General features: G+C 41.7%; 1 protein-coding gene across 1 annotated transcript; it reads left to right on the top strand.

Annotated features, from left to right (window-relative positions):
- Window positions 1-2,529: 2,529 nt before the first annotated feature.
- LOC308372329 (atypical chemokine receptor 3-like) lies at window positions 2,530-3,276 on the top strand (the record flags this gene model as incomplete). Its single annotated transcript, XM_080847485.1, has 1 exon — window positions 2,530-3,276. The coding sequence occupies one exon, from the start codon at window positions 2,530-2,532 to the stop codon at window positions 3,274-3,276; it is 747 nt and encodes a 248-aa protein (XP_080703611.1).
- Between the last annotated feature and the right edge of the window lie 12,417 nt (window positions 3,277-15,693).

Genomic DNA, 15,693 nt, shown 5'->3' with positions numbered 1-15,693 from the left:
TTTGAAACTACTCTCATGCTCCTTGGCATATTTACAGACAGATGATTGTATTTTTGTGTCACAGAACACAATCAACCTTTTTTTGTTAAAAAAGCTTACTACCCAGAAAATAGCCAGTATTTGATCAGGATAGTGTCAGAGCATAATCCCTATCATTTGGCATTTTTCAATAAACTTAAATCAACACGTGACTTTTCCTACAATCATGTAAAGTGTATTTGCTGTATGTATTATTATTTTTCAGGATAAGTATATGATTTTATTCAGTTGTATCTGTTTTTTTTTTTTGTCTTTTTGTAGATGGGGCTGATACGAATATAAATTCAGTTATGCTGCCTTGCCTTTGGTATCCACTGCTGACAGTATTTATGAATTGTGGGGTAGACACACAGCACAGTTAGTGTGCATCTATCAAAGTGGGCCTTTTGCAGCCACAGCCATCCCACACAGTGCCATGAGTTAGCTGGGTTTATAACAGATATCCCACACAGTGTCATGAGTTAGCTGGGTTTATAACAGATATCCCACACAGTGTCATAAGTTAGCTGGGTTTATTAAAGCTATCGCACAGTGTCATGAGTATGCTGGGTTGATAACACTTTTTGCCAATGTGGGCCTCTGCTCTGTGGGTGTAGTAATAGCGCCCCCTACTGGGTTAGTATAGAGAGTTTCCACAAAGGCCCACTCTGGTATAGCCTGTGCCGGGCCAACAGCACCTTCAACCTGGCTAATCTTTAGATCACATGCTCAGGCACACTATGGGTCAACCAATGCAGGAATCTTTGTGGTCACTTCCTGTGTGTGCAGCTGTGGGTTTAGTGTGGGTACCTCACCTGCTGTAGTCCACAGAAGTACATGGGGACCCCTGAGGCCAGAACATGAATACTGCACCTCACCTGCTCCAGCCCACAGACGTACATGGGGACCCCCGAGGCCAGAACATGAATACTGCACCTCACCTGCTCTAGCCCACAGAAGTACTTAGGGACCCCAGAGGCCAGAACATGAATACTGCACCTCACCTGCTCTAGCCCACAGAAGTACATTGGGACCCCTGATGCCAGAACATGAATACTGCACCACACCTGCTCTAGCCCACAGAAGTACATTGGGACCCCTGAGGCCAGAACATGAATACTGCACCTCACCTGCTCTAGCCCACAGAAGTACATGGTTTGTGTACAGTTTGTGTACAAGACATGCATGAATTCCACAATAGAATGCATTAAGTTCTTTTTAGTGTGCGAAGGAAAGATGCTGACATTCCTCTGCTATATATGGTTTGAACAAACAAAAACAAAGATGCCTGAATTCATTGTGTTTATTGCAAATAATATTTTAGTGCCTTTTTAAAATGTGCCGTGCCTAAGAGCTTTGACTGATAGACATCTGATTCAGCAACCACATAATTACCTTTTTGTTTTGTTTATCAGTCACACAAAAAGTTTTGAAATTCAAAATGTCACATCCTGTGGAAATCATGCAAATAGTGATAGTTGTTTATTTCTTTACTTTTTATTCTACAGACTACCAAAATGCTAAATCCTGTTATCTTTATATTCACTGAGAATGAATCACATGACTGCTATACGGTTGTTAAAATAAAATACAATAAATGCGCTGGTACTAAAGTGTTCCAATAAAGCAATAAAACAGTGTTAAAATATGTTGTTGTTTTTTGTCTTTGTCTCTCTAGTCACACTAAAATGTGATGAAGCATTCCAATGGCAATGCCAAGGACTGCTGTGGGTATACAACTTTCTATAGTGTACAACTTGCTATCATTAACGTAATAGAGTCCTCTTTGCATTTTTATTTTTTACCTCAGGCATGACAACAACAGATACGCCCCTGAATCCTGCGGACAGTGGGATTCACGGCTTAACAAATGAGGAGTCGATACGTAAAAACTTCTATGACGTACTCTAGCAAGTTGTATACCCTCACTGCCAATGACAATGAGAGTTTTAAATGTGTTAATAACTGGGCTGGGAGATTCAGTATAGAACACATTATCCCACTGGTCATAATTGTGACTTACCATAAAACACACTTTTTCAGCTACTTTTCCTTAAAAAAATAAAAATAAAAATACTAATGATTGATTATTTCAAAGGGTAAATAATGATACATGATTTTGCTATTTCCATCTTTCAAAATGTGGGATTAAACTGGTTGATATACATTCATGTGATAATGTTTAGTTTTCATGTGTCGGAGAGAAATACGAGAATAGGGCGGTGAGAAGGGGGGAGGGAGAGAGAGAGAATGAGAGAGAGAACGGGCAGGGGAGGTATGTTTCCTTTTAATATTTCCACAAGTTCCTGATTTGAAGCATTATCTAATTTCCCTCCTGAAGTCATGAATGTGTCAAGCAACAGCTCAAACATAGTACCCCTTTCCAAAGGGGAGATAGCTAGCTTGGCCATTCGGGCTACTTGCTTCTTTCTTGGCATATTTGGAAACATTACAGTCGTAGTGGTCCTTGTGCGCAACTTCAAAAAGGCAAACTTCACCCTGCAACTGATGATGAACCTGGCGGCCTCAGACATCTTGTGCTTGGCAATGATGCCTGTGTGGATATGGAACCTTCTCTTCGGCTGGACCACGGACCTCTATTTGTGCCGGGTCTTAATTTTTGTCACCATCACTGCTGTTCACGCCAGTGTGTTTATCGTGACCCTAATGAGTGTGCAGAGGTACGTGATGGTCCTGTACCGTCCGCAGTGGTCCAGGCTTGGGAAACGAGGGGAGCATGGTGTGTTGGGCCTTGTGTGGGTGCTGGCTGCAGCTCTTGCCATTTCTCCTGCGGCCACCTACGGTATCGTCACTGACGGATCAAGGCAGATTTGTGAGCAGGTCTTCAGGTCAGAAGAACAGAAAGTGGGCCTTCTTCTCCTTGAGACGATGGCTATGTTTGTCATACCATTCAGCACAATGTTGGTTTCCTATCTTTGTCTGCACAAGAAGGTCAGCGCCAAAGCCATGGGGTCACATCAGAGGTTGGCAGTGCTGGTGACCAGCATTGTGGTGACCTTTTTCATCTTCTGGATTCCGTATCATGTCGTCAACGTGATGATCATCGTTGCCCCCTTGGAACCGGTCAAGCTGGTGCGACGGGTGGCCTTCAGGGGACCCAGACGAGTTGTTCAGGGAATCGTTTTATTAAACAGCTGTGTGAATCCCTTGCTGTACGCCTTCAATTATCGCAGTTATCGGAATGAGCAGCCAGGGACTGATGTCAACACCACACAGAGCTCCAATGACTTCTCCTGAACCTCTCAACCGCTCACAGGTCTCAGGACTAGTGGCATGGGAACTTTTCTATTCATCTTTGAATTGCGTGCTTATAACTTGGCTTTTTTTACACTGTGATTGTAGGTGTTACATTTTTTTTCTATTGCTCTTAAATCTTTGAATCATGCAAAACAGACTTGAAAACAACAGTGCTTACAGTAATATTGGACCTATTTTGGTGGACACAATGAAGTGTATAATATCAGACAGAACTTAAAGCCCTGCTAATGCTAATAGTTAGAGATGAGACTATTCTAGATCATTCTGGATTGTGTGTGTTTGTGTGTGTGTGTGTGTATGAGTGGGCTTTCCACATCATCACACTCCTTAATAAAGTATCCACACATCCCTTAAATTAAAAATATGTACGTTTTCCCACTTACCCTACTAAATGAGTAAATTCGACCTCCTACAGAGTAATGCATGCTGGGTACTCAGTAATTGCGTGCCACACAGCAGAGCATTCTACCAGAAGGTGCTGCATACATTATCCTGCATTGTACTTTCAGTCGTTTATTGCAGAAAACAGACAAACAAAACCGTCAAATTTCTCGGTCATTTCAGATTCAGAATCCCAGAGCAGTGTACTATAGCATGTCTGCAACAGTGATGTTTTCATGCGGAAAAGAAGACTGACAAGAGGGAAATGACAAACCTTCATGCCAATTGTGTTTGGACTTCCTTTAAAGCGGCCATTGTTCTCTGACAGATGCCGTGCAAATGTACTGTATCTTCACCTGCGCATAGAACAATAAAATAACATTGCATTTGCCCTCCTGATTATTGTTATGTGTAGAAGGGTAATGGGGAACTTTTATGTTCGGGGAAATGTCATCTCAATTATATTGTTAAGGCAACCATCTGCTGAGTCACAATGTGAGTGTATACACACTTCCCTCAGTAGAAGAGAGACGGTAACGTCAGCCTGAGGGCATTAAAGTGAATTCACTGGACAGAACATAGCCTGATTGGCTAGTAATTCCTTCTGCTTTCCCAGCCACCTGTTTCCCCAAGGGAAGCACAAGTCTCTCTGCTGTACTCAATTTATGTCGGAGCAAACTTTCACAATATAATTCAGGCTATTGTCCTTCATGTCCTTGTCTTTTCATTGGGCAACCCATTAAACCAGCAAATAAATGAGAAAGTTAGAAGAATGACTTTAAACAGTATCACAAACACAAAAAGAGTTCCGTCGAGGAAGTTAGCACTACACCATTTAACAAAGGCAGGGAACGGCGCAACCGTGCTCTGACTGTAAACCAGGAAGAAGAGAGACAACAGGGTGGTGTCATCTTCACAAGACAACTGCCCTCTGGAGAGGTCCTGCAGCTGTCTGTGTACATAATAAAGAACCAAGAGGGACAGGACACACCCTTGGGGTGAGCCCGTATTTGAGACCTTGGTGCCTGTCGCGTGTCCATTCACCAACACCTGCTGGATTCTGTCCATTAGAAAATCTAGAAGCAACAGTAAAAGCTCATGAGGTCATGGAAAGTAAGAAGCAAGACGGGTTGTGTGCTTCTGCTAATGAGGCCTAAGGTTAGAATTGGAGAACTTTTTTTGCATTGAAAGGTTTTGCACAAGATTTTGGCATCATAGAGGAACCTGTGGGTGTGGGAGTGGCCAGGCCTAGGATTGGAGAGTCTTTGTCTGTGTTCATGTGCGTATTCGTGTGAGTGTATTCATGCGTGAGTGTGTGTGTCTGTGTATGTGTAAGTGTAGTCATATGAGTGTATTCATGTGTGAGTGTTCTCATATGTGAGTGTATTCACACTGATTTGTGTCATGTATTGTACTTTCTGTATATTTATTTTAAGGACCCCTTTGAAAAAGAGATGGTTCATCTCGAGAGGTTCAGCCTACTAATACATTGTATGGAATAATTTCACATTTCACACGACACTGCTTGATATATTCATGCATGCATACTCACACACCCAAATGCATGCATAAGGACACACAGACAAAATTAATCCTGAAATAGACTGCCGTAGAGAAGGACAGATGTCGGGCCAATCACTGCATTGTGTCCCAGTGTTTTGTGTCAGCCCTAATAATACAGTACTGGGCCATTCTCAAATTGTATATGCAAACCTGTGGCTGCTTTTGGTATAGCAGTTCCCCAGGGCACTTATGTTGAACAAGCCTGGTGCTTTCTCCATTTCAGCATGAAGAGGTAGAGGTGAAAGCCAATATATTCACAAAAGTCTTCATTCACAAACTACAGTAGCACTGATGGTGTCCACAGCACATGCATCATTAGATATTGTGACCAAAATGTCATTTCCATTTTGTTTTTGACAGGAGCAAGAAAGCAGCATTGTTTAAACTCAATATCACCCACTGTACTCAGTGCATCATGTCAAATTGAAAACAGAAATGTTACCCTGCAACTAAAAACAAATCGTTTGTTGGGCAGAAATTAATGTCTATAAGACTGTGATATGAAACACAAATTGATTCCCTAATCTGCTGCAGGGCTATGGGCCCTCTGCAAATCCATATCTGCAGTGGTAGCAGTATTGACTCCTCTCACAGACAGCTCACACACTCTCTCTCTCTCTCACTCTCTCTCACACCCTTTCTCTCTCTCTCGCTCTCTCTCTCTCTGAATTAACTTTTTACAGCCTGCTGCAGAACAGACGAGTCCCCTTTCGGACATTTATAATGCTCTCTTCCACTCTTCTGTGTGTGTGTGTGTGTGTGTGTGTGTGTGTGTGTGTGTGTGTGTGTGTTTGTGTGTGCATTTAATTCACGTATACTTGTGTGTGTGACTGTGGCTGTGAGGGTATGTTTGTATGTGTTTGTGCTGTTCAGATGCTGGTTTGTTGTGTGTATGCATGCGTTAGTATGTTTATGTGCTTGTGTATGTCATCAGAGCTTGTGTGTGTGTGTGTGTTTGAGCCCAGCTACACACACACACACACACACACAAACACGCAAACACACACACACACACATACACACGCTCGCACACACAGACACACACACGCACACACGCACACACGCACACACTATGATAAACTTTTAAACTCCCTGTATGTTTCCCTGCAGCAGGTCATACAGTTCAGACAGCAACTTACTAAGGTCTCAATATAAACCGGATCTGAACCAGAGCTGAACCAGATCTCAGCCAGATATGAGCCAGATCTAAACCAGATGAGTCAATCTGCCCCTGTTTGGGGTCTGTGTAAATAAGCAGTCCCTGGTCACCAGCACAGCAAAAAAGAGACATTGGGTGGTGCCTCCCTAATAGAGATGGTTTTAATTTGTTCTGCCCTGTTATGGGAATGAAGCCTAGGAGTGTTCTGTTGAGTCTATGATGACACAGGGTGGTTTGACACAGCACTAAAACAGAAATGTGAAAAAGTTATTGATCTCCATCCAACAGCTCAACAGCCTGATTATCCATCAATAAAGCAGCACGGATTCTAGTAAGGAAAGCTTTGGCATCATTGAAAAACATTTCATATTCCATTCATATTGAGCCTGAAGTTAATGTCCATGATTCATGTGTTTGAATCAATGTCTAAGTCTGTTTCTATGAGAATTAACTATTATGGGATAGACAAGAAATTATGCATTTTCTTCTACTACATGTCCTCTAGGGGGCACCAGAGCACGACTTTCTCTGAACGGAGACCAGAGACACAGCAAATCAAAATCAAGTTCCTAATGAGAATGGAATATGGGGGATATTGCCAGTTTGATTGATGTCATTTCACTCTCATTCAGTATTCCTGCTGTGAGCCAAGAGAACTTAGTCTCATCTTCAGAGGCGCATGCTTATAGGTTTATAAAATAATCTACTTGAAACCTTTGAAGGGGAATGTTCTGTGAATACAACCCTTGATAATTTATGCTACATGTATGACAGAGTACACAGTTCTACCTCTGTGGATTCAAGGAAATATGGAGGAAGATTTTGAAGACCAAATTAGGAGTGTAACAATAGTGCATTTTCCACAAAGAACCAGCTACATTAGTTCCTGTTTCCCGGGAATCGCCCCGTGAACTTTGACACTGCTGGCAGCTGGCTCTATGACATCAGCAACTTGAGTGATCAATGTCGTAGCTTTTAAATGGATCCGGAAAGTGTACAGACCCATTGCTGGCTATTTATCCATATTTCATAGGGAGTCCAATTGAATTAGTCTTGTCTAAAGTCAGCCCTGGTTGTGAGCAGGAGTGTATGACATTACATAAAATTTCATTACAGTGTGAAGGATTTAAAAGTCTACTGTATCCGCATGTGCATCTTAATCTGTATATAATTATCCCTGTCTTAATTATGGTGCAGTGTCATATGCACAAAGGCTGGCCTCACCTCCAGCTTAGCTGTCACTGAAGCCCCACAACCTGTAAACCATTTCAGGTAGCAGACATACCAGACTACGCTCCATGTACTAGCCCCATTCATTGAAAATCGTTTGTATGTATCACGTGTATGTATTTTTATTTTTTTTAAATGTAAAAAATCTATCTTTATGCATCAGATATATACAGTATACATATGTGTGTGTGTGTGTGTGTGTATGTGTGGCATGTGTGTGTACATATCTATGTGATTTCAGCTTATGTGTCTTCACCCCTCCATATATGTGTGTGTGAAGGTGAAATGACTCTCTCCTCACTTTTCTATCACAGCTCTTGACGTGCGTATCTCTCTTGTCCTTGACTCTCTGGCTTCGGCTCCAGCTCCGTCTCGGCAGCCAGCGTCCGGTCGGCTGTAACTGGAGGAGGCCCCCCACTGCTCTGCTGCCACAGCACAAGCATATTTTTGGGTTGAACCCGCCGTTTTCATTTCCTCTATGCGAGTCTGCAATTAGTTATGTGACGTGCTCGGTTTATGCTCAGTAATCTGCCATTTTACACTGTGTGATCTTTAATCTCTGATCTGAGGGTTTGAATAGAAAAGAAAGAGATTGGCTGTGAACATTTGTGGTTGTTAATGCTGCCATTATGCATTTTTCTTTTCTATTGTTTTGCTATATGTATTTAGCATGGCCGTGATAACAATGTCAGGATTTATGTTGAGTGGTGTGGTGTGGTGTGGTGTGGTGTGGTTTGGTGAGGTGTGGTGTGGTGTGTGTTTGTGTCTGTGTGAATATGATTATGAGTGTGAGTGTGGTGTGGTGTGGTGTGGTGTGGTGTGTGTGTCTGTGTGAATATGATTATGAGTGTGAGTGTGGTGTGGTGTGGTGTGGTGTGGTGTGGTGTGATGTGGTGTGGTGTGTTATGGTGCGGTGTGGTGTGTGTATGTGTCTGTGTGAATATGAGTGTGAGTGTGGTGTGGTGTGGTGTGTGTATGTGTCTGTGTGAATATGAGTATGAGTGTGAGTGTGTGTATGTGTGAATATGAGTATGAGTGTGAGTGTGAGTGTGAGTGTGTATAATAATAATTCATCACTGGGTAATTGTGCATTAGCCCTCTTTGCAGTGATCTAATTATGAGATCTGTGTGGAGTCGTAAATGCGAACACTGCAAAACTCTGATAATGCCCCGTGTGGACTCTGATAATGCCCACTGGGTAAGACTTCTAATGCAATACCATGGGATGCAGGTCTACATCTGATGGATAGGAGAGATGCCTGTACTGGACACTTGGGGCTTAAGCTCCCTCAGAACCTATAGTGGTGCCCACTCTCATCCCATAACCATCAATGTGATTGGTTACACAGCACCAGTCAATTTCACCAGGATCTTGTGATTCAGTGGACTGTGGGAGGTAGAATTGAGCTGCATATTTCACCCACACCACTTTAGAGTAGCGAAGGACAGGCAAAGTGGAGATTCACGAGGCAGCTCTGAATACGTTTCTTTACCATAGAGTTCATTCATTCATTAATTCATTCATAGCCGCAGTGTACATAGTCAAATATCTCTGTGACTCACTGACCTGCTTTCTCATTATTGCATTTAAACTAGACCAACTGCATTCCATTGAGCCTGTGCCGATAACAAGGAAACTGACATACGCCGCCATGAATGTTGTCCTATCTTTGAAACTTTCTCATGCACCTCATACGCTTAGAGGGTTATCCAGACGTTGTGCATAGATTTAAAGAGCAATCCATGACAGTTCAAAGAAGGAAGTAGAACATTGTGGCCAAAAGCATTATATGGAAATGATATGTCTGCTGTTTGAAGAATTGTGGTACCATTGTGGTATCTAGAATACACTAAACATGAATAAATGTTAAAAAAAAGCAACAAAAAAAACAACAGTCAGTACACAAAGCACTTATCAATTTGTGGCACGAGCTCACTTTGTGTATAAGGTCATATACTTGGTTGTTGAAGTGTGCACATGTGGAGGAGAAACTCTTAGACATAGTCAAGTCAAACGTCAAACACACAGTCAAACGTTTCAGTAAAATGAATCACCTCAGTAATTCTCAACCTTCTCCCCTCGATCTTCTCTGAGCACTTGTCTTGTTAAGTCATGTTGTTTGAATCAGAAGTGGCCCCTTTAAGTACTATCACCATGAGTCACCATGAACTGGGTTCTGTGGCGAGTCTTGTTGAGTATATTCAGTACTGAATTAACACTTTAGTGAATGTTTAAAGTTATTTAGAGTCATTAAAAAAACTGTGAAAATTTGAGTGAAGAGGTGGAGACTAATCCTGGCGGTAGTAGGCCATTTTGAATGGGCCATTGGAGGACAACGGGAGGACACAATGTGGATGATCTAGGTCAAAAGGGGCAGCAAACCCTTTGAGCTTTTCAACATTTAAGGCGTAAATACCAGCCCTTTCTCCTAACGAACGGTAAATATTTACCCCAAAATGTTTACTGTAATTTAACATTCTGGCGCTGCAGGACCCCACCTTGCCATGACATGGATGAAGTACAATGCCAAAATGTCAGCATGTGCGCAGTCCTGTTTCAACTGACAACACAGGCTAAGATGCATGGAGGTCACAAGAGGAACATGCAAAGACACCTGCCATGGGGAGCACCAACCTGGACTCAAACGACACACTAGGAACACACTTAAGCCTCTTCAGTTTGATAATCAATTCAGTGATGTCATCAATACTAATGGTTTCTCCACTTCCACCAAAAAGCTCTCTCTATCTCTCTTTCTCTCTCTCTCTCTTTCACTCTCTCATTCTCTCTCTCCCACGCACACACAAGAAAATGGACAGCTGTGTTAGAAAGTTTGTTTTCTGACGACGTTTACCTTCCACCACACTCTCTTCTGCATGAATCAGGCTCATTCACAGACAGACTTTGGTCTTGTCTATCAGAATTATCTTCAATCACATTTCTAAATAAACAACAATGCAATTATCCAATCTCTGCAATCCCTGATGTCACCTTACTGATATCTTAGATCACTGGGTGAGAAAAACACACTCACAAAAATGGCATCATAGTGGACTGAGAGATAAGACAGAATAATGTGTCATTGTGAGGAGATGGAGTTGTGGTGGGCACACCTTGAAAGTTAATGTTCCTCGACGTCAACTTTGTGAAGACATCGCCTGTCCTGACAGAATGCAAGTCATCAGGCGGAGAGCACACCTAGACTTCTCAATGACTACAGGTGCACAGTTAAGAGTAACACGGGTACGAGAGGCTCGGCTGCACCAACCTTCCGAGTTTGGCAAAGGCGCTGCTGTGTCCTGGACGGCAAGGCATGTTCAGATGCATGGAGAAGATTCCGAAGACTGCTGGACATCTATCGTATTACAGAGGGTTGTGCTGGATGGATCACAGGATCATCAAAGATCACACCCACACTGGAATAGACTCTTTACTACCAGGTTATCAAAAGAGGTGTTTCCATTCCGTGTTTCCCTATAAGCAACTCCAAACATCTGTTTATGTGAAAGTGTCTTTGTTTGTGGGCATTAAGGGACTTCTGTTTAGGGCATACGTGTTTTATTGTGTGTTTGCTTGGGGGCGTTAAATGGTATAATTGTGTGTGTGTATATGAGTCTGTTTGTGTGTGTGTAATGAGGAGGCAGTGCTAAGTGTGTACTCCAACCCAACAGAAGTGAAAAGGCCCTTCTGTGAAACAATGGCGCCACTGTCTGCTAATTGATCAGTGGCTCAAAAGGCCACACGCCTTAGTCTCCTCTTATCTCCTCTTATTGTCCGGCTTGTTTGTCAAAACAAACACCCACCCACCTCTCACTCACTCTGCTCACAGGCCTGGGTTTAGTGATCCTTCAAAATGGCCTCCACTCCTGTCTGGCCTCTTCAGACTCCCAAGTGTGCATATTAATGAACGTAACTAAAGGTTTTACTCAGTCATTCATATCTCTTCACATAACTTCTTTGAAAACGAGTCCACTTCTGCATCTTGTCACTGAGGCCCCTGGTGAAATCACACCCTTTGTGTCAGGAAGTTAATATTTTCCAACAAGAAATTATATGACAACATTCCCATTGTAACCTAACAAGGCTTATGTAACGACGGGATGAAAACAGGGACACATATTGATTTATTCACACTTGGTTAATTTGTCCACATCACATTGGCAGGCCTCTGACTGTGGGACGGCATCCGTGGCATGTGGCACAACAAGCATTGCAAAATATTTACAAAACATTTACAACGCATGTACAACTTTAGAGACCATAATGAAATATGACATTATGAGTCTGGATACTTGTGAGAGTCAGACAGCAAGGGTGTGACCAATTAAACATGTGCGGTAAGGATGGCGGTTCTGTGCCGGCTTTGTGCAGCAGGGAAAAGCTGTGAGAGTGCAGCCTCAGGGTGAATTGGAAAGGCTGAGTTCTGATTTTGGTTGCTGATGTAAATGGCACGCCCCAGTCATCCTACCAAGGGACCAATTCCTATCCATTGTCCTTTTTCAAGCATTTGTTTTGATGTATTTGTATTTATTATACCACAGCTGACAGTAACTCATGGATTGTTTTTACAGACAATAAAGAACAGCTAACACTGTTTTCACATGACCTAATAAATGTCTGTTGTTTTATTGTCTGTGCAATTGAATTAAGTTAACATACCATTAATTAACTGAAGAACTGGCGCACCCTGCTATTGTATATCAATTAACAATTCATGTGGAAAACATTTTTGGCTCTAAAATGTTTTTATTTGTTCATATATTCTTATCTGATTTTAATGGAAATTCCTTTTACATAACATGTTTTGTTGCCATGTTGTTTATTGATTAGTTTCATTGGGATTTCCATACAGAGCACTATATTGATTGTATTCTCTTTCCTTTTATGTTTCTCACACTTCCTCCGTCGGAATTGGGTTTCCGGAGTTGTTTTTGATTTCCACGTAATGCCCTGCTCTTCCGTGGAACTGGCTGTCCCTCCTATTGTCTGCCTGTGAGTCTCGGTCATCTCAGTTTCATGTACGTTGCTCAAGTTTTCACACGCCTTGTGCCTGACTGCACAGTTGTGACCAGTGAATCAAGATCAGTGCCATTCAAGATAAAGGTCTGCTCAGCTGAGTGGAAAAGAAGAGGAAAGGAGAGAGCAGAACTGAGTTGTGCTTTAGAATACCAATCGCATTGTTGACCTTGTACGGCAGTATGGCTTTGTGACTCCAAATGAGGATCACAAATACAAAAATAGCTTGAAAGGTGTAACAGGCATCCTTGTAGGAATTCTACTGGACCCCTTTTTCATTAACGATCTTTTATCTTTTGAGTGAAACCGTTTGAGTATAATAAATGGAGGTGTAATGGGACAGTAGTTGAGATATGTTATATACAGTATATATGGGTTAATGAATATAAAATGGGTTTAGATGGAAAAAGAGGAAATGTGTCATAATTCAATTAAGTTAAACTAACAAGCTGTAACACTTACCAGAGACAACAATGAAAGTTAAAATGACACCAACAGTGTAAAAAAAACAGTAGCTTAACTGATATCAACACTGATGAATGTAACTGATGAGTGTTCCTTTGTAGCCCTATTCAGTGTACATGTAACTCTACATATTTCAACACTATTATAAGAGTCGTTTTAACACTTAATGAAATAGGATTATTTAATTTTTTTTTTCCGATTTTTATATTTATAATATATATATACAGCCGCGGAAAAAATTAAGAGACCACTTCAAAATTATCAGTTTCTCTGGTTTTACTATTTATTGGTATGTGTTAAAGTAAAATGTACATTTTAGTTTTATTCTATAACCTACTGGCAACATTCCTACCAAATTTCAAATAAAAATATTGTCATTTAGATCATTTATTTGCAGAAAAATGACAATTGGTCAAAATAGCAAAAAAGATGCAGTGTCTTCAGATCTCGAATAATGCAAAGAAAACAAGCTCATATTCATTTTTAAACTACACAATACTAATGCTTTAACTTAGGAAGAGTTCAGAAATCAATATTTGGTGGAATAACCTTGATTTAAACTCACAACTTTCATGTGTCTTGGCATGCTCTCCACCAGTCTTTCACATTGCCGTTGGGTGACTTTATGCTACTCCTGGCGCAAGAATTCAAGCAGCTCGGCTTCTTTTCATGGCTTGTGACCATCCATCTTCCTCTTGATCACATTTCAGAGTTTTTTTTATGGGATTCAGGTCTCGAAATTGGGCTGGCCATGACAGGGTCCTGATCTGGTGATACTCCATCCACACCTTTACTGGCCTGGCTGTGTGGCATGGAGTATTGCCCTGCTGGAAAAAACACTTCTCAGAGTTGGGGAACATTGTCAGAGCAAAAGGAAGCAAGTTTTTCTTCCGGGACAACGTTGTACTTTGCCTGGCTGAGGTTTGTAAAAGACCATAAGGATTGAACCAAAGCGGACTGGAGGGTCTCCTAGTTCGTCTTCTCTGATGAGTCCAATTTTCAGCTTTGCCCAACACATGGTCATCTGATGGTTAGACGAAGACCTGGAGAGGCCTACAAGCCACAGAGTCTTGCACCTACTGTGAAATTGGACTCATCAGAGAAGACGAACTAGGAGACCCTCCAGTTGGCTTTGGTTCAATTCTTATGGTCTTTTACAAACCTCAGCCAGGCTAAGCACAACGTTGTCCCGGAAGAAAAACTTGCTTCCTTTTGCTCTGACAATGTTCCCCAACTCTGAGAAGTGTTTTTTTCAGCAGGGCAATGCTCCATGCCACACAGCCAGGCCAGTAAAGGTGTGGATGGAGTATCACCAGATCAGGACCCTGTCATGGCCAGCCCAATTTCGAGACCTGAATCCCATAAAAAAAACTCTGAAATGTGATCAAGAGGAAGATGGATGGTCACAAGCCATGAAAAGAAGCCGAGCTGCTTGAATTCTTGCGCCAGGAGTAGCATAAAGTCACCCAACGGCAATGTGAAAGACTGGTGGAGAGCATGCCAAGACACATGAAAGTTGTGATTTTAAATCAAGGTTATTCCACCAAATATTGATTTCTGAACTCTTCCTAAGTTAAAGCATTAGTATTGTGTAGTTTAAAAATGAATATGAGCTTGTTTTCTTTGCATTATTCGAGATCTGAAGACACTGCATCTTTTTTGCTATTTTGACCAATTGTCATTTTTCTGCAAATAAATGATCTAAATGACAATATTTTTATTTGAAATTTGGTAGGAATGTTGCCAGTAGGTTATAGAATAAAACAAAAATGTACATTTTACTTTAACACATACCAATAAATAGTAAAACCAGAAAAACTGATAATTTTGAAGTGGTCTCTTAATTTTTTCCGCGGCTGTATATATATATATATATATATATAATAGCTGAACACTGTTGGTTTTGCTGTGTAAGACACATTTAGTTGTAGTCACAATGCTGTGACTTTCCGAGACACGTGGCAGTACCTGTAGGGAGGGCCGTCCATCTGCAGGCACTAATGGGATCCACGGCGCTCTGCTTAGGTATAAACATTGCCACCTGCATGTGTCCAGTGATGGCAACCCTCCTCTTGTTTGTGTGTTTTTGGAGCACGTCAGCCAATTAAGGCCACTGGCACCCTTCCATGTTTTGCACCTAAACATGGGATGTAGTTAGAGCTCCGCACACATATGCATAGGGTGACCAGGTGTGCTGCGTTGTGTCCCACATACCTCATATTGAGATAATGTACTTCATTTTCCTTGGTGATTTGGATTTTAATTGTCATTAATAAGAACACGTTGATTATTTTGCACATACAGCTCATGTTGTTTCAGCAAAGTATCTACTCTATTTTTCAGCGGTGCGCCAAAAGCAGCAGCCTGGCCCATACAAATGCATCATAAGATGTGCTAAAAGCCTGGCTTTCATCCAATGGCTGAGAAGAGAGCAGTGAAGGCGATCATCAAGAGGCTGTGACGGCGGCCAATAAAACTGTGCAGACGCGAGGCCAGTGAACTCCTCTGCCACGTCACAAAAAGCAACCCTACACAGGTGCTAGCAAGCTGAAAGGCAGAATACAAATGTTTCTAATTTGTT

This window comes from Sprattus sprattus, assembly GCF_963457725.1.
Source record: "Sprattus sprattus genome assembly, chromosome: 11".
Lineage (NCBI taxonomy): Eukaryota > Metazoa > Chordata > Actinopteri > Clupeiformes > Clupeidae > Sprattus > Sprattus sprattus.
This window is presented reverse-complemented; position numbering and strand designations above follow the sequence as displayed.